The 20,275-nt window shown below is 39.9% G+C and overlaps 1 protein-coding gene across 1 annotated transcript in view; it reads left to right on the top strand.

Annotated features, from left to right (window-relative positions):
- PLCE1 (phospholipase C epsilon 1) overlaps positions 1 to 20,275 on the top strand; it is a 294,291-nt gene that overhangs the window by 246,861 nt on the left and 27,155 nt on the right. Inside the window, exons 16-22 of the mRNA XM_090277947.1 lie at positions 1,266 to 1,373; positions 2,515 to 2,631; positions 4,276 to 4,434; positions 13,171 to 13,300; positions 16,538 to 16,659; positions 17,424 to 17,541; positions 19,879 to 20,010. Coding sequence (XP_090134073.1) covers positions 1,266 to 1,373; positions 2,515 to 2,631; positions 4,276 to 4,434; positions 13,171 to 13,300; positions 16,538 to 16,659; positions 17,424 to 17,541; positions 19,879 to 20,010 — 886 coding nt within the window. The remainder of the gene's footprint in view (positions 1 to 1,265; positions 1,374 to 2,514; positions 2,632 to 4,275; positions 4,435 to 13,170; positions 13,301 to 16,537; positions 16,660 to 17,423; positions 17,542 to 19,878; positions 20,011 to 20,275) is intronic.

Below are 20,275 nucleotides of genomic sequence, written 5' to 3'. Positions count from 1 at the left end.
CATGCTTCCCAGTACAGTAGGCGTGCCACACAGGTGGAGCAGCCTTGTGTTTCACTGTCATATCACACCGCGATTTTCAGACTAACACAACATACCTCTAGAAACTCTAGCTGTAGGAAGAAGCTGATAGCCTTGGGACTCTAGGCCACAGGATAGGTTCCACCTGGGAAGTTCGGTCACCCAGGAAGATTGAGTGCTGCGTGTTGTGCAATGGGAAGAATCTAGAAAATATTTTATACAAAAAATATTAAAATACAATTCCACTCTCTGAGTTTTGTTGCAAAAACTCCAGTGGCCACTAGCCCCCAGTATTGGAGTGCTGTCACGTAGTAATAATTACGTGAACTCGTAAATCAGTGGCTTGGCCCATTTGCAGATATATTTTGCTCTCGATGTGGGTTACCCTTTCAAGACTATCTTAAAAGAAAGTCTACAAGTAGCTTCTACAGGCAAACATTACAAAACTGCAACATACACACGTGTCAGGAGCTCTGCTTCCAACTCAAGGTCCAGGATAGCAAAGAGCTACCGTCTCATCTGATTCATTGGGAGTGTTTCCTGAAGCACCTTGCTGAAGAGGTTGTGAGATAACATATCAAAGCTAATGGGGCAAGTGTGCTGTGATTGATTGCTGATGTCTGCTAAGGGTATGGGAGTGGTGAGTTTATGGATTATTTGCCATCTCTGCTCTAGATGCTGTTCTAGGATTAGACAGCAAAGCAAATCCTTGGTAACTCCATGCTTCTACTCTTCTTACATGCTATATGTTCATAGCAAATATATTAACCAGTGGCAGAATTTGGATCTAAATGGAGATTTTATCCTGATTGGCTTCATATAAATATTTGGACAGTTAATTAAGGAATCAGTAGCCTCATTTCCTCTGGGCTGTGGCATCACCTCCACTGACCTCTGCCTAAACAGAGCACCAGCCTGGCTCTCTCATTTCAGTATGTGCCATATATATATAGGTCCCTTGAGGGATGAATGTTCCTGGGAAAATGGTCAAGTGCTTTTGCTATCAAATGTTACTTTCCAATGGTATTCTGCTCTGGTAAGCACTCTTTCCACCTTAATCTGTTCTCCACCTTTCCCATCCCTGATTATGTGGCCTTTGGCCAAGATGCAATATTTATTTTAGATCGCATGCCCTTCTGCTTTAGCCCTGAAGGTGAACACTGATGTATAGAATCATGTGCTGGATTTAATTTGAGGCTTTCTCGCCATTTGCTCCTCTGGGGTGGATGTATTCACTGATCACACAGGTCCTCCTGCAAGGCTGTAGGAGTGTAGAGTTGGACTGCTGGGATGGAGATGATGGGATGCCCATCATTTACCATGGACATACACTGACAACCAAGATCCCCTTCAAGGTAATGCTTCGTAAGTTTCTTTAAAACATTCATAAATGGCCATTATCTTCATTTATCATTTAAATCAGTGACTCTACCAGATTATACCTTAGGTTGGAGGTTCTTTTCCTTGCCCTAAAGGCCCTACAAAATTGTTTACAGTGTTGTGTAAGATTCACACATGTTCATTTTTCTAGGAGTTGATCTAGAACTCTTACTAGACTCTCATTCAACCAAAGTTTTAATTATCATTACCTTAAATCATTTTCACATAATAATACTATTGTCACTTTTACATCATATGATGATATATAAAATTCAGGTGCTGTTTCTTCACTATAGAAATTAAAGGTCGTTTGTTCTGGTGTCCTGCTAACAGAGGCTAACATCATATGTTAAGAGATGATTCAATAATTAACATCATAAAGTAATGAGACTTAGTTCCACTTGGGGAGTTAGTCACCCAGGAAGACTGATCTCATTGGATTATTATTTCAAATTCTAAGTAGTTTATTTAATTCATTGTGTAATTACTATCCTCATTGAGAGGGTATTTAGCTGTGTGATATCATATTTCTCTGATCTGAGGCTTGCCTGGGAAAGAGTGTTGTTATTTCTGTCACATGTGGAGATGATGGCTGAAATGCATTTCGTCTTTAACTCATTTTCCTGTTCAGCCCTCTTAAAACTCTTGTGCTTTACATTGAGAGGATGAGGAGTTGATAATTATATTTCCATGCACATATGAATATATGTGGTATATCACTCATTGTCCCAAGTAGATTATAAACTCTTTGAGAGCAGGGAAGTATTTTGTGCCTACCTTTTTTGATGCTGTAACTGAAACAGTGTATCTTATCTACAGTATATGCAATATACATATGTTGATTTGTTAAATTCACCATACCGATAACTGTTCCTTATAATAGGTGAACAAAACTCAATATGATCAATTTAATGGCTCTATAGAATATAGATTTATCCTCTTGCTTAATTTGAAAATACACTTGAAAATATAAAAACCACTTTGGTCAGAGCCTTCTGAAAACAATAGTTTAAATGCTTTCTGAGGCTGTAACTACCTTGCCTTCTGACACCCTGGACAGATATCTAATGAAATATCTAATAAGACACTCTTAATGAGCTGTTTTGTCTCTCATAGGAAGTGGTTGAAGCCATTGATCGCAGTGCCTTCATCAACTCTGACTTACCAATCATCATATCGATTGAGAACCACTGTTCATTGCCTCAGCAACGAAAAATGGCCGAAATTTTCAAGGTAAGAGGCAAGATAGTATATTGGCCTTTGTCTTGCCATTACTGTTGAGCTTTACATGGATCCACCATGGACCACACCACAGCTGGACCACAGCTGTGAAACATGTACAATTTGGGGTCCCTCAGACCTGAGAAACAGGGGTGACCTGGAAGCTTGGGCTTTCTCCAGGATTGTCCATCTTTTTGGCTGGAGTAATAGAAGCATTGTTCTGTGGTCTCCTTCAGAGATAAGGAGAGGCCAACTCTCCACTGCTTCTGGAACCACAAAACAGGGAAGCCAGAGTGTTCCCTGTCAGCTGTTTGTAGAAAAGCTGAAAATATCTCAGAGCAAATAAGTCAAATCTTCTTGTCTTCCACACCACAGATACAGGGATCCACACTGGCCACAACAGTTGCTATTAACGCTCAGCCCTTCCTATACGAGGAAACTATAATGCAGATTTAGGAGCAAATATTTTGTTATACTTTCCCCGTCCTCTGCTGGTAGAAGCATTTGTGGAAACAGGGCTCTCAGTGGGAGGGAGGGACACAACCTGCAGAAACTGTTCTCAAACACCAATGCCAACAAAACTAATTAGCCTTTCATAATGTCTTTTCTTGCCATCATTTAGAAGAATGGTCTCTAAACTTTTTTGATGATATATGCCTAACAGTAAAACACTAAAACATGTATTCCTGTTGTATATTTATTGTCTTATTTCTAAATTTTATATATATATATATAATCCTACTTATTAACGTATTTATATGTTAATTAAAACATGCAAAAAGTAGACTATAAAAGGGAATAACAGGAAAGATAAAGTAAAAACTAACTTTTAAATACTATTACTTATTAATGATAAAAAACCTTTGGCTCTCATAAAAAAAATTTAAGTGAATTTATTATTCATTCTCTAAAGTTTTGATGTGACTGAATATGCTCAATTATTTCTGAAATTATGAATCTTCTCCATCAGGAGATTCCTCCTTGTCCCTCAGGGACCTTCATGAACAGCTTCTGACATGCAGACCAAGTCTGACTTACAGCCTGAGCAAGGGAGCCATGTTCAGTCCGTACAGTAAACATTAATAAGCTGCCATTTTTGTTCTTTTTAATTAAAAATAACTAGAAATGGAAATTGCCATATTTTCTACCCTCACCCCAGTGGATCATACTGCGCCTGCCTCTACTGCCTGCCTCCTTGAAGGACATACATTCCCCTTTGGAGATCAAGCCTCAAAACCCTTGTGAGAATGGTGTCTGTGGCTCTTTTTACCAGACAGTGGATCCTCCCTGTTATCTTTCAGCTGTGTCCTTCCTGCCTACCTACTTCAAGCTTTCTGTCCTTTTGACTTCTTACCCACATCCAGAATGGGCCGTATTCTACAAACCACAGCTTCTAACTGAGTCGCTGCATTGTTCGTTGCTACATCAGACTCCAGAGCACTCTCCTACAGAGTTAGAGCTGGCCCCGTGCAGAGAGTGGCCTAGACCGCTCCTCCTTCCCACCACCTCCCTTCTGCCCAGTAAGGAACTGCTGGGGGCAGGGAGAACAACTTTTCCTACTTCCTCTTCCTAGGATTTTAAAAACAATTCACTAGGCTGAAATAATTGAGGTATAGATAAAAGGCATTGATTCTGTGTTCTCTTTATTCTTTTTAGACTGTGTTTGGAGAAAAACTGGTGGCTAAATTCTTATTTGAGAGTGATTTCTCAGATGATCCAATGCTTCCTTCACCTGGCCAACTTAGAAGGAAGGTACTTCTTAAAAATAAGAAGCTAAAAGCTCATCAGACGCCGGTGGATATCTTAAAGCAAAAGGTACTCTCCTCCCATTAAAGAGGTTGTCGGTATGCTATGAGCCCAGAACAAAGAAGTTAATGTCATTTAAGCTTTCAGATGACCTACTGGGAAGCCAGGTTTTGAAGATGGAGTTTCCTTGAATGATATATTTGATATTTGACTTTCCATTTTATAGACCAAGAAGTAGTCTCATCCCATTCACCTAAAATTTTATTTTGTGAAATTGATCTCCCATGCACTTACTTGTCCCACAGAATGACAGCTGCCAAAACTCTGTCCGGTTTAGGAGGGCACTGTTGGCCCTAGAATGCCACTTTTGAAATTTACAGCAACCACGAGTTGCTACACCAACTTCAGCACCCCATAGTTCCAGCAGCAGGGACAGTCCAGAGCCAAAACTAGACTGTGTCCTAGAGTTTAATTTCTTTCTGTGCCGTGATCCCCACACCTCAAGGCCCTACTCCGGTCCCGCTTTAGTGGTTCCCAGAAAACAGAATTCAGCAGAAGGAGTCTTATTATAAGCCCCACAAATTTGGAACCTTTGTCTGAAGTCATTAATAAAAATGTCAAGTCGAATTGAGTCAAGTGTCAAGTGTGACCTAGTTCAGTAGTCAATCAGAAGCAATCATAAAAAGCTTTAATTTGTACAACTCACATATGTAGCATGATATTGGACAAAGAGCACTAGGCAGGGAACTGAGCCATCAGGTTCTAGCCACTGGCTCTTTCAGAAACACACCATGTGGCCATGGGCCAACCCTTCTGACGTCCATTTCTTTTTCTGTAAAATGAGAATGTTATGATAGCTAGCCTCAAAGGACTCTCCTGACACTAAAATCTCACAAAATCTCTCTCCAGATGAATCATGAGACCCGTCAGAAGTGCAGACCACTCTCTAAGCATTTGCAGTCCCACTTCTCAGGCACCATTTCCAGTGTTTCTTGCCATTCTAGAATATTATTGCCTCTCTGAGGGGCCCCTCTGAGCATCCTGTTATCTGCTATTCTAAAAAGTACCAGGGAGTTCTCAGATGGTCCAACTCACCTTCAGTGAGAAAAGTCCAGGCTGAGTTAGGGGTTTATGTTGTATCACCTGGTAACCTCAGTGATTCACCAACAGCCCAATTACTTCCCTCGAGATGGGGGAGGAAGATGAGGCCAGAGTTCCATCATCTTTAGACTTACTCTTCGGAGCAGAAAAGCAGGCATTCACAGAAAGGACCACAAACTAGTCCAGCCCAGCAGAGCTCTACTGATCAGGTTTGCCCTAACTAGAGCAGCTCGGGATTATTATGGATCTTCCAGATTCATGGTCATCGATTTCTTTTTTCTCAACTATCCCTTAAAAGAATTTTTAAGACTATGTACCTCTCTCATTCATTTTCCCCCACATACATTTTTTTTTTTTTTTTTTGGTTTTTCAATTACAGTTGTCCCCTTTTCCCCTAATTTCTCTCCCCCACCCATCCCACCCCCTCTCCCGCAATCATATCCCTCCCCGTTGTCCATGTCCATGAGTCTTTTATGCAAGTTCTTTGACTAAACCCTTCCCTTACTTATCCCCCTTCTCTCCCTCTCCCCTCCCCCCTATTGACTGCTATTCTGCTCTTTGTTCTATTTAGTTCCTTTGTTTGTGTTGTTCTTTAGTTTCCTGTATTAGGTGATATCATATGGTATTTTTCTTTCTTTGCCTGGCTTATTTCACTAAGTATAATTCTCTCTAGTTCCATCCATGTTGTTGCAAATGGCAGGAGTTCCTTCTTTCTTTCTTCTGCATAGTATTCCACTGTGTAACTGTACCACAGTTTTTTGATCCACTCATCTACAGATGGACACTTAGGTTGTTTCCAGCACTTAGCTATTGTAAACAGTGCTGCAATGAACATAGGGGTGCATAAGTTCTTTTGAATTGGTGTTTCAAGATTCTTCGGGTATAATCCTAGTAGTGGAGTCGCTGGTTCAAAAGGCAGTTCCATTTTTAATCTTTTGAGGTAATTCCTACTGTTCTCCATAGTGGCTGCACCAGTCTGCATTCCCACCAACAGTGCAGTAGGGTTCCCGTTTCTCCACATCCTCGCCAGCACTTGTTGCTTGTTGATTTGTTGATGATGGCCATTCTGACTGGTGTAAAATGGTATCTCATTGTGGTTTTTATTTGCATCTCCCTGATGGCTAATGATGTTGAGCATTTTTTCATGTGTCTATGGACCTTCTGTATGTCCTCTTTGGAGAAGTGTTTGTTCAGGTCCTTTGCCCATTTTTTAATTGGGTTGTTTGTTTTCTTGATGTTGAGTCGTATCAGCTCTTTATATATTTTGGAAATCAGTCCCCTGTCTGTGATGTCATTGGCAAATATGTTTTCGCATATGGTTGGTTTCCTTTTCATCTTGCTGATGTTTTCTTTTGCTGGGCAGAAACTCTTTAGTTTGATGTAATCCCATTTATTTATTTTTTCCTTTATTTCTCTTGCTTTAGGAGATGTATCCGTGAAGAGATTGTTACGTGAGATATCTGATATTTTCTTGCCTATGTTTTCTTCTAGGACTTTTATGGTGTCACAGCTTACATTTAAGTCTTTGATCCATCTTGAGTTGATTCTCGTGTGTGGTGTAAGTTGGTGGTCTAGTTTCATTTTTTTGCAGGTCCCTATCCGGTTCTCCTAGCACCATTTGTTAAAGAGGCTCTTCTTACTCCATTTTATGTTCCTTCCTCCTTTATCAAATATTAGTTGACCATAGAGGCCTGGGTTTATTTCTGGACTCTCTATTCTGTTCCACTGATCTATATGTCTGTTCTTATGCCAGTACCAGACTGTTTTGATTACAGTGGCTTTGTAGTATTGTTTGATGTCTGGTGTTGTGATTCCTCCTGCTGTGTTCTTCTGTCTCAAGATTGCTTTTGCTATTCGGGGTCTTTTTTGGTTCCATATGAATTTATGGAGTATTTGTTCTAGGTCTGTGAAATATGTCATTGGTATTTTAATAGGGATTGCATTGAATCTGTAAATTGCTTTGGGTAGTATGGCCATTTTGATGATCCCCCACATACATTTTTAAGGTGACATTCAAAATTGTACCACAACTGTAGTTACAAAGAATATATTTTCAGACATATTGTTTATTATACATAAGTTATATACAAATATAATGTACAAAAACAGTCCTCATCAAATAAATGAGCCCAGTCAGCCAGACTTCTGTTTGGTTAGAAAAGGTCTTACTTAATTTTTTTAATTCAAATAGGTATTGTCTTATCATTTCTATGATGACTATCTCACTCTTGAATTTTAATTTTATGATAGATGGAAGGTTGGACAGACAGACTAAGGCAGGAGGGAAAGGGAGGAAAGCTAGGTAGATGGACAGACAGACCAAAAGACAGACAGACAAGGCATGGGGCCTTGAGTATGTTTGGGACATGGATAAAATAAGATGCTCCCCTCTTTAAGTTTCTCAAGACTGTCTTCCAGAGCCCCACATTCTCAACTGTCCCTTTGCTGCCTTGAGTGGTTTCTTGCCTCGTCTCAAGCATCATAGTAAAGTTGTTGATTGATAAGTAAGAGTTATGTTTTCTTTTGTAAAGCAGGAGAAGGGAATTATGAAAAGAAGATGAGAAGGGAGAACTAGCCAACCATAAGCTTGTTCTTAGGCAAGCATGTTTTTAAGAGTACACATAGTCGTTGAAAATCTTGAATCTAGACATTGTTTTATAAGTATATGTACCTTCATATCCCTAGAAGTCTTTGTGTACCCTGGAGGTACGTGTTACCTTGCCTGAAGATTACACACAGCTCTAGGCCAAGAGTTACAAATCAACCACTTTCAGGGGCCAATCAAGAAACAAGAAATATGAGGAGCCAGCTGGATACAGTATGTGACAGTTGGAAGTGGCAAGGACAGGAGTAGATCATGAATGCCCTCATAAATGAACAGCTCCAATTACATTCTTTTTAAAACACTGCACCAGCCAAACACGTCTAGTCTGGAGGTGAAGCTGGCCCAGAAGGCCACTAGTTTGAGACTTCTGCTAGGTCTCCATTTGTTCAGATATTCACTCTCAAAACTGCTTCAGAAGGCCTGGGATTTACTTGGGTTCCAGAGGCCTTGTTATAAAGTCACTTGACTACAGCTGACCTTGGGACAACATGGGTTTGAATCAATTTATACGTGGATTTTTTCCAATTAATACTGTAAATGTATTTTCTCTTCCTTATGATTTCTTAATAACATTTTCTTTTCTCTAACTTACTTTGTTGTAAGAATATAGTACGTAATACATATGACATAAGAAAGTACATGTTAATTGACTGTTTATGTTATTGGTAAGGCTTCCTGTCAATGGTAGGCAATTAGTGGTTAAATTTTTGGAAAGTCAAAAGTTATACTCGGATTTTCAACTGTACGAGAAGTCAGCACCTCTAACCCCCATGTTGTTCAAGGGTCAACTGCACAATATTAGCCTGTGTTCTCTCATGTCTGGCTCTCCTGAAATGCTGCATCAACGATTCACTACCCAGCATTGGGAGCTTTTTCCCTACAACACTGTTCCTCTGTGCTGTTCTTTTTACCCAGCAACTACAGCCGTCCTGTGCATACCTCTATGGTCTTCGAGATGTGTTTGAACGGTCTTGGAGCTGTTGCCTTTTCCGTCCTGCACTCGGTCACTTGCAGTTACTCATGCAGCCTCCATTCCACTAACGAATAGATCAGGTTGTTAGGAGAAGTCTCCTTTATGTTGAGCCCAAATCTTCTGGCAGTACTTCTCCCCTCTGCAGCTGCACAGGCTAATTGCACATCTAGCAAGTTAGCGTGTGTGTCCCCCCCAGCTTCTCTCTTCTCCAGGCTGAACACTCTTGTTGTGTCAATGTTCCCCACGGGATACGGCTGCTAAGACTCCCCTTTTCATTCAGAGTATTTTGGGTAGTCTTATAAATGTGTGGATATCCTTGAATCTGCCAGTCTTAAAATGTGGTTTCCAGAACTAAGTCAATGCTCCAACGACAGTCTGACAGCATGAGGACAGTGAAACCGTTACTTCTCTTAATTTGAACTTTACACCTCAGTTAATGCAGCCTGGAACTCCTCTCACTTTAAAAATAATGTAAACAGGCTCCTATTGAGTGTGTGGGAAACAAAAAGAGAATAGTTCACAGGAACTGTTCTTATGCCTAATCTCCCCATTTTTCCAGGTTTGCAATTAATTTTAACCTTTCGTGTCCAAGAGCCTCACATTTATCTTTGTTACATTCACTCTTCTCGGTGTTGGTATGTTATTGCAGCAGGCAAGGTTCTCTGTGAATTTTGACATTTGTCAGCAAAGTATTTATTGACAGTTTTTTCAAATTGAGCCTTCATCCCAGGTTGCCATTGAGCCAGGCAGCCAACTAGAGAGCACTGTGGCCCTTCTCACGGAACCTCCCCAAAATTGAGTGCTTATCACTCCCGGCTGGTGCTCCCCTTTCTTGCAGCCCACATTTCTCCAGACTCACCTTCGACCTCTTTATTTATAGAATAGAGAACTGAGGCTTGCATAGCCATTTATGTGATTTTCTCAAAGCCACCCAGCTAGTGGCAGAGCTAGGATTCAGATTCAGGTCTTCAGGAAAGGCCTTTTCAGCTGTAACACAGAAGGCAGAATACATTGATGAGAATCATTGGGACACTTTTTTAAAAACGTAGATTTTTAGGATCCAGATCTGCTCGATGAAATCAGAGTTTTCATGGAAGCCCTGGTCATCTGTTTATTTAAAGATAATCTTTATCATCCTGTAAGTTTGGAAACATTCCTTATCTATTATTTCCAACAAAGAAGGTTACCTTATCCAACAAACCTAAGAAGGTTGGTGTCTGGGAAGTCTGTTAGCAAAGCCATGCTAACTCTGCCTGACCACCTCTTTGTTTTCTGTGCTCTCATGACCAACTAATTATTAATCCAGCCTAAAGTTTTGTCAGGTACCTTGGCACTTCCTACTGTATAATTTCCACAACTTACCTCTCCTTCCTTTTGGAAAAATGGGACAAAGTAATCCCATTTCCAGTTTTTTAAGCCCACTTCCAACCTGATCTCCCATGGAGTGTTGGCAGTCATACCTGTGAGGCCCTTTGGTTACCTGGCAGGCTGTGGGTGTATAGCTGGTCATCTGTATTCAGTCACATTGGCTGAATGAATGTCTAGAGCTCCAGTGTGCTCAGACCCAGCCCCTAAGTCACAATGCCTTGGGCATTTCCACACCAGGAACTTAGCCTCAGCAAGGATGGACTGACTCAGAGTGGCATCTCTGAAGCCCTCCATCTGCCTCAAGCTCTTGCTAAGGCTCTTACTGAAGCTCCCTCACTATACCCCATCAGATCTCCTGTATTCTGCGTGACCTTGGTCTCACCCACTAGTTCACACTAGATGACAGGCAGGCACTAGGCTAGGCTCTGGGGAAAGAGAGCAGAGTGAGATGGCTCCTGCCAAGACCCATCTCCTCATCTACCTCTCACTCTAACCACCTGACCTGTATCTGAATTGCTTTTATTCAAGAGCTAGGGTCCTGTTTTTCTGCCTCAGAAAAAGCAGGGTATTGCAATGAGTAGGGACGGCAGCTCTTGACTGTCCATTTGGCCACCTCTCCCATTCTTCTTGCACTGGTGGAAGTATGTGAGCATCTAAGGACCTTGGCAATTGCTTTCTGACATTTGGTAATCAGTGGGTCTTTGCGTGGCACCTCTCCTTCTGCCAGTGGTCCAACAAAGCTCTTTGCATCATCATTCCCAGCAGTTGGCTCTGCCTTGAATGCTTGCTGCATGGGGGCCCTTCTCCTATCCCTGACAAATAGACTTGCATTTGTGTCTCACTCATGCCTAGAGAAGATTCCCTGAAGCTCTGAAGAACACTAATCCTATGAGACACTGTGAAAAAAAAGATTAAAAATTCCTTGATTAAATAAGCATGGGAAATGCTGTACTGGAAATCTTTGACAAATCATGATGCCTGTTAGCATTTTAAGGAAAGGCCATGTCAAGCTCCATAGCAGGAATGTGTTTCCGTTTGTTTAAGCTCCTGTTTCCAAACTTCCGTGTGTTTTGTGGTTACTGTTAATTGCCAGTTTTTACATAACAGCTAGTGTTCCTGAAAACCCACTTTGAGAAATCCCTGCCTGGACAATGTCCAGTTATCCAGAGAGGATATAGATACACACATAACCTAAATGGTATCTTCCCTATGTATTCATTTTTATGGTAAAGGTAATATGACCAAAATTCAAGAAGCTTATGGGATAGAGAACTATTTTTAAATATGCATAATTCTAAAGTCAAAAACAACCTGTATTACAGGGATTCTGATATTACCTTGGTAATATCCAGAAATAAAATTCGGAGGTTCAGTGAACTTCTATCAAAAAAAAAAAAAAATGTATGTCTTTATTTTCACTCACCTTTAGTTGAAATTCAGCATTTCCTCAGATTATAAATGTAGAGAACAGACCACAGTGATGGCAATGCCTATATCTTTGTCACCAACAGAAATTGCAGGTTTTCCAAATTATATCCCAATTGTTGCTATATCTCCAAGAATTATGTATACTCATCACTATTTCAAAAGTGTTACTTGACCTACCATTATTTATTACTTTACTGTGTTAATAAAGAAACACACATTCCTATTGCACAAATTTGTTTCTCAACATTTGTTAACTGTATTCAACATTCTTTTTCTCCTTTGTAATCTTACATATTTGACTTTATGCATTTAAAATGTTATTCTGAGAAGGGAGCTTACCTTACCAGACTGCCAGAGGGGCCTGTGCTGCAAAAACAGGTCAAGAATCCTGCTGTATTTACATCTAATATTTAGCCTTTTATGCATGTCATTTTACATCATTATGAGAGACATATAGATATTGAACAAAGGATATAGAAATGTTCAGGTATGGACAAAAGTAGGTTTAAATTGTTCATATGGAAAAAGACATGCAGGTTACAATTATTACAACAGCTTTATTAACTCAAAGGAGTGTCACAATGCAACTGTAAACGTACTTTTGCCCATTCTTGTATAGATATTTTTATAGATGTACACTTGTGTATATTTACATGTATAAATATTATATACACACATAACTTTTCCTGTATTTTGGATTATTTCCTTATACTAGTGTCCAGCCCTGTGTTTATTTTTGTGTCCTGTGATATCCCCTCACAATAATTGTAGTTGAATATAGAGGCACATGAACTCCCTAGCAGCACATATCAAATTTTTGGAAAGTTTCTAAGCCTATTTTATTCATCTGATTAATGGTTTAGAGAAAGTCTGTTGAAAAATCTTTTATTTAAACCAACAATTATTCTTTTGGTCTCTCCATCCATAGGGATTCTAACATTTTTCTTAAGGTCAAGGGTCCTTAGATATTATTTTAAGAAGGAAAAAAAAATGGTTTCTTAGCAGAGACTTACTTTCCCAAAATTGATGGGCTGGTTCACTTCATCATTTGGGATTGATGGTGGTTCTCCTAGGCAACAAGGTTTCTCCTGAATGGTTTGCCTCGGGGGAGCCACTATTTGTTGTGATTTTTCCTAAAAGCTCTAGTATTCCTCTTATAGAGATGTTAACATTCACCCAGTGATTAACCTTGTACTTCAAGTGAATTTAGATTTCCTTCCCCCAATGAATCATAAGCTACTTTTGTAAGCAGGAAATGGTCATTTTGAAAGCTATAAATTAAAGTTCACTAGCTTACCATCTGCAGTCTCTAATTATTGATATCTTTCAGGCTCATCAGTTAGCATCCATGCAAGCTCAGGCATATAATGGTGGGAATGCCAACCCCCAACCTGCTAATAACGAGGAGGAGGAAGATGAAGAGGACGAGTATGATTATGACTATGAATCCCTCTCTGATGGTAAGAGAAACAGACCCTATGCTGTGTGCAGGGAAGTGCTTGGATAATTTTCTGTTGGGATTTGGGGGGGAGGGGTCTTTCTAATTTTTTCAGAAATAAACCTGGCACTCCATAGACCAGCAATACAGATTGTTGTACTATATTGTCCAAGAGCTTCTGAATCCCATCACTTAGTGACGAGGACCAAGTTAGCCACTCAAGGGAAAAAGAAGAAGGTGTGGGAAGACACACAGGGGTCATTCCTAAGTGGATTTCTAGAGGAAGAGGTGAGATTGGGGTTTCATTACTGGAGAGAAACCCCTTTCTCACCTTTCAGGTTCTGGCCTTGCTGATGCTCTTGGCAGGAATCGTAGACTGTGGCGGAATCTTTGCTGTCCCCTACACCACCTGCAGGGGGAAGCATCGTGTTTCTGTACTCTCTGCTCCTCCCTTCCACAGCTTTCACTCCTGCTTTCTAGGAGTATGGAAAAGAAAGAAGTATTCTTTCCATACCCCACTACCCTCCTCACATTACTAAGCCAACAAGACATTTTCTTCTGGTCGCATCGAAGGGAAAAAACATGGGTGATGACTAATGGTGCAATACAAAAAAGTCACATGAATGAGGTGAAGGATTCTTCTTTCATGAGAATTAAGTTTCAGGTGTATTTTCTTTGTACTCAATTGGTGTCATTTGTTATAGATTGCAAAATGTTTTCTCAGGTACATTGCTGATAGTAGACTTTTATTTTGGCAGCTCTGGAAGACTACAGTGTAGTAAGGAAAACATGCCTAAGTTCCTATCTACATAAATATTACATATGTAGAATACATATATAATCTGCTGATATGCAGATTTCCACAGATCAACAATTTGCACAGACTCACCACTGGCATTAAGCCAGCCAAGCTGCCCTCCAAAAAAACACACAACATTAGTAAAACACAATAAAATGAGGTATGCCTGTATTTTCAGGAGAGTAAAAATTTAAACCCTACCCTACTAAAGTTCTATAGTAGTTCAGAGCTTTTAAAAAACCCGCACGTGCTGGGATGGGGTATTCATGGAAAGGGGGCCCCACCAGGTTCTGCCCCCAGGGACTTGAGACTTGGGCATTTTCCTTTCACCACTCTAGGTCTTCGGCCCCTCAGACATGTAATGAGAAGGTTCTGTTACATGTTGACTGATTTTCCCCTCCTTCCAGCACTAATGTCTAGGATCTGCAACAATTACATCCACTGCCACCACATTATTATTTCCCATTTCATTAAAAGATTCCTCTGGCTGGTTGTTTTCCAACAGGCCTAATAGTTATGCTATGACTTGTTTAAGTCGGTGTTATTCAGGCTGCTTTATGCTACCGTTAGGTACCCTGCTAGCCTTGTACTTCTGGTCGTGGTGTGTTCCTCGCCCATCTCTGCTTTCTTGTACCATCTTCACCTTGTCCAGCTGAGATGAGAAGAAAACAGAAACCTGCCTGCTGTGGGTAGGACCATTCCCAGCTTCTTAAGGGGACCTCAGAGGTTTCTAAGCTTCTTATGTGATGGTCCCTTTGAGGATGAGATGGAAGCTGTGGCGAGTCCCGTTAGAGGAATAAACATGCTCTCAAATTTCTGCATAAAATCGCAAGGAGTGTTCATAGGCCTTCTGGGGCCCTTGCAAGCAACACAGGTGAAGAACCCATCTTTAGAATCTGGGTGACCCAGTTTATCTCTGTGACAGCTCTGGTCTTCAGTTTTCACATTTATACAATGAATTAGTAGTCTGAAGCCTTTTTTTGGCCATAAAAATGTGATGATTCCAAAATTACTTTCAGAAAATATTAAGTAAGTTGCAAATGAGGCTCATGTATTTCAGGAACCACTACTCTGCCTTTTAGACAGTACTTTCTAAATGTTATTTATTTAATTAAATTTTGTTAAATAAATATAGATTAATTTTCCCAACCTTGCTATTTATCCTGACTAGCTTTGAACACGCACCAGAGTACAGATTTGAATTGGCAACTTAATATAGAACTATTCCATGACAATGACTACATGACTCTAACAAATTAATCAACTTACATCCATCTGACATCATGTATTATCGGGAGTATTAATATAAAATGTGAATGTGGCGGCATGATAAACATGAACAATGTTTGCACTTCTTTTATTGCTAGCTGTTGCATCCCTTAATAGTCAAAATATTAAACTGATGGAAGATTTCTTATTCCCTTTGTCTCATCACCTAAGCTGTTGTTACTTACGCTTTGCTTCATGCCTTAGTTTAATTTATCTGGCTCTTGTCTTAACGTTTCTTACTTTTATCCCCTTCCTGATTCTGTTTTTCCATAGCAGATGTCCTTACTGCTTCTCCTGCTCCTAACTGTCAGGAAGGTAAAGCCATTCAAACTGGGCATTTTAACTGCATGAATGTCAGCATCACTTTCCAAGTTCTTAGGCCTGATCAGCATGAAGTGACACTTCTGTAAATAAACATGTAGTAAAATGATTGATCTCACTTACTTCTTGGCAGCCTGCATGGCCCTGATTTAGTATAAGGATATTTTGGTCTAAGCATTTGTGGTCTAATGAGATAGTAAACCTGAGGTGAGAAATGTGCTTTCTTGTTTTTCATTTTAAAAGTACCTAATTGTGATATTCCTCTAACACCTTTAAAGTCATTTTGAAGAGAAATTGAAAGCAGGAGCAAAGTATAAAATTATCTCTTATACTTGAGATCATTTGAATTCCTACCCCTAAGATTCTCATTTAATAAATTGATTTTTTAATTATGAAAATTTTACTTTCCAATTAAGTATAATTATGAAAACTGCACTGCAAATACAGTGTCTTTTTTCTTCTGGCTTTGACATTTCTAGGGGTAAAAAAAGCTAATAACTTCATTTTTAAAAGTGCTTCAACCACTAAATCCTTCCCTCCCAAACTGGTGTGCCAAGAGCTTCTCAACACAGGGTATTTTCCATAATCTTTGCACAGTTCCAATAATCTATATGAAAATAAGCCTTCTCATTTAGAATATGTCTATATGACACCAAAACTACTGGTAAATGAATCCATTCAATAAAAAAATAAACACATAATTTAACAAAGTAAAAAAATTATGCTTCAAGCCACCATTTTGGTAACATATAGCCAGCCTCAGTCTTACAGACAAGCGCGAGTGTCTGGTCATGCTTGTAATGATGTAGACGTGGCCCATAAGTGAAGCGTTTGGTTCTTGTTCACTGAAGCCCGCCAACTCATTTTCAGACAACATTCTAGAAGACAAACCTGAAAATAAATCATGTAATGACAAGCTTCAGTTTGAGTATAATGAAGAAATCCCCAAGAGGATAAAGAAAGCAGATAACTCTGCATGCAACAAAGGAAAGGTGGGTGAATGGTTTCTATTCAATTATACTTGTCGGTTTCAGGTGGAATTTCCCTCCCTCCCTATCCCTTCCCTTTACCTTTCCCCTCACTTTCCCTTAGATGCCAAAGCCTACGTGGTGATACTATGGGACACCCACCTTGCCATTTGTAGAAGGTTAGTCATTGACTCAGCCCACCAATACCTACTTAAGGTGTACTGTGTGGCCGACACTGAGGTGGCACAGGAGGTAGCAAAGGAAAATAGAGCGTGCAGGCCAAGAGGACAGCCTGGAACACTCAAGGAATTGCTAGGAGTTTTCAAGATGTTTGGGATGACCAAGAAGATGAACAGGGCCACATCGTGAAGTGTTAACAGAGGAAGGCCACCAAGACTAGAAGGATAAATGAGATACTCAGACCCTACCTTCAGGTGCCTCATAGCATATAGGCTGTGAGAAAACCTATAGAATAGTTGCCATGACATTGTTGGAGAACAAAATAAAATAATGTGTCAGAAACGTGAGCTACAGAAAGGGCATGCTCAGTTATCTATTCACTCAACAAATAGAAATTGACTCTTCCACATTTACAACACTGGACTGTATTCTATGCATCAGGCTCATTTCTTGCTCTCAGGAAGTTTTTACTCTAGGAAAAGTGTTAGGATATAGGGGTAAATATAAAGCCAGGTGAAACACACTGGTGACCTGAGAAAGGAACAGATAAAGTGCTCTTGGGTGGCATATATATTCTATGCCAACTGGCATTATTTTTCCCTTGATAGGTATATGACATGGAATTGGGAGAAGAATTTTATCTTCCTCAGAATAAAAAGGAAAGCAGACAGATTGCACCAGAGCTTTCTGACCTTGTCATCTATTGCCAAGCAGTTAAATTTCCAGGTAAGAGGAAGAAAAATCATCTAAAACATTTAAAGTTACCAAAAGATAAAAATATACTATTTAATTGGGCATTATGAATACTCTCAAAATAGCTAAATTGTGTTGTAGAAATCATTGTTATAGTACCTCCTAAATATTTATTATTGTCATTTACTGTGATGCTCATGAGGAAAATGCCATAAAACATTTATTTTCTAGATCATATTGTCTTTTCATAATAGTTGATAATGATGATAATAAAATCTAGCAGCTAAATTTTATTAAGCATTTAAGTACCAGGATTTCTCTCAATATTTTACATACATCATCTTACTGCCTTCCTAAAAATTCCATGAGGTAGTGGATTTATTCCGTTTTTCAATAAAACAAAGTCTGAGAGAGAAAAAGTAATGGTCCCTAGGTTTCAGAATATGTTCATTAAGAATCTTTCGTTTGAAAGTGTCAGAAATTGACTAAAACAAAGAAGTTTATTGGCTCATGTATTGAGAAGTGACTCAGTACAGTAACTTTCCCAAGATCACAAACCGCTACAATGGTAGGACTCAACGCCTCGATGACCTTGATTAAGACAGTTAGTTAACTTCTCTGCACTTCAGATTTCTTAACTATAAAAGAGACATAACAGTTCTAACTTGCAGGGTTGTTATAAAAATTAACAAGAAAATGCATAATGTGACCATCACACTATCTACAAATAGTTGACTCTCTGGAAATGGTGGTTGTTGCTGTTCCTACTGGTGACCAGGCCAACAGGGCAGATGTTGCTGCTCCTTCTGTTACTTCTCCAGCCTCTTCCAGATTCTCCCTGCTCTTGATCACCCAGCCTTTGTTCTTGCTTCCTTGCCCCACCCTGAGAGAACCGGGCTCTCCACAGAAGGTCCCGTACCCCTGGGGAATGTGTGCATGTGCCAGGATGTGGGCCAGCAGGGTGCCTCACTCTGGCCTCTCACTGGTTTTACTTGGGAGAGAATCTACTGTTCCATCATTGTGTAGAGGGCAAAATTCACACAAAATATTAAGATAAAGCATGAGAACTCACTAGTCCAAGTTTGTGCATCTTTGCACCAGTGGATACTTCAAAGAAAAATAATTAGAAGCTCTACAGCTGCTGTGAAATAAGCACTTTCTCTACCAGATATGTACAGATACATTATCTCTTTAATCTTAACCACAGCCCTTGTACAGATGAGGAAGGAGTGGAGTAGAGGGATTAAATAACTGGGATGATGTCACACCACTAGGAACTGGGTATCATGCACTACTTTATCCTCTCCTCTCTGATGATGTTTTTGGAAGGTGTGTTTTCATCTCAAAGAGGACCTCCTGAACGCTGCTCCAGCTGAAGGAATTACTCTCTAATGGTACAGTTGTAGACAGTGGAAACTGTTTGGAGGCAACTCTGGTGGCTTCACTGGTGCCTTTCACTCACGCTTCCTGCACTGGATCCAGGTCTGCGCGGTGTGCATTCACTTCCTCGCTCAGCAAATATCTGTTAACTCGCTGCTTGCACCAGGCACTGTGCTGGGCAGGAAGGATCCAGGGAGTGGTTGGACCAGGAGTGAGAAAGAAGCATGAACATCACTATCAGAAAATGTATTACCCATTTCCCTGACCGGTGTGGCTCAGTTGGTTGGGCATCATTACACAAAGCAAAAAACAGCCGGTTGGATTCCTGGTCAGGGCATATGCCTGGGTTGTGGGTTTGGTCCGCAGACGGGGTGTGTAGCAGAGGCAGCGGATCAATGTTTCTCAGGTTGATGTTTCTCTCCCTCTATTCCCCCTCCCTTCCCCTCTCTCAAATAAATAAATAAATAAAATCGTTTTTAAAAATCTATTTCCCATTTAATTCTCAGACTAACCCTGTAAGTTCCTACCATTACACCCATTTTGCAGATGAGGAAACAGAGGAATAGAGAAGATAGATATTACGTCAAGGCTCATACTGGCAGGAATTCAACCTGGCTCTTAGTCATTCTTTCATCTCTCCAAATTGAGTAATTAGGTCTTGATAATTAAATGTTGACTAGAACACTTCCATTTTGTGCAACTTTTCAGAATCTTTCTGGTGCACCATCAAGTCGGGGTATGTGTGATTTTGTGGTCATTCTGTAATAATCATGCAGTTCTTGTCATATGTGCCCACAGAGATAAAACAAAAACAAAAATTTTGTTCTAATTTCCTACTATTGATTATTAACAGTGCTAAAAATGCTAGTAGGTCTTCTGTCCTGGGTTACAAAGTAGTAGGACTTCAAAATAAACATTAACAGGGATGGAAAATGTTGAGTTCCCTCGCTTGTAGTTTTTGGCTTATTTATTTTCATTTTATGGGAACAGGCCTATCTACTCTAAATGCATCTGGCTGTAGCCGAGGAAAAGAAAGGAAAAGCAGGAAGTCCATTTTTGGCAACAATCCGGGCAGAATGAGCCCTGGGGAGACAGCATCATTTAACAAAACATCTGGAAAAAGTAAAGTCACCTTCTTACATTATCTTTGCTTGATTTTGCATGCTGGAAAGTCCAACATTTTACTGTTCTAAGCACGTCCCTTGAACTTTTTAATTCTTTTTTTATTTTCATGAATGTTTATATTATCTAAGTGTGGTATAAATATTTTTTTAATTTACATTTTTAACTTCCTAAAAAGTAGTGTTTCACTGAAAATGTTCTAATAGTGTTTGCCTCAAAAGGAAAAAATTGGAACCACCTTGGAATGTTCTAGTGGTTCTTGGAA

Source organism: Furipterus horrens, unplaced genomic scaffold (genome assembly GCF_987537825.1).
Source record: "Furipterus horrens unplaced genomic scaffold, mFurHor1.1.pri manual_scaffold_5, whole genome shotgun sequence".
Classification (NCBI taxonomy): Eukaryota; Metazoa; Chordata; class Mammalia; order Chiroptera; family Furipteridae; genus Furipterus; species Furipterus horrens.
This window is presented reverse-complemented; position numbering and strand designations above follow the sequence as displayed.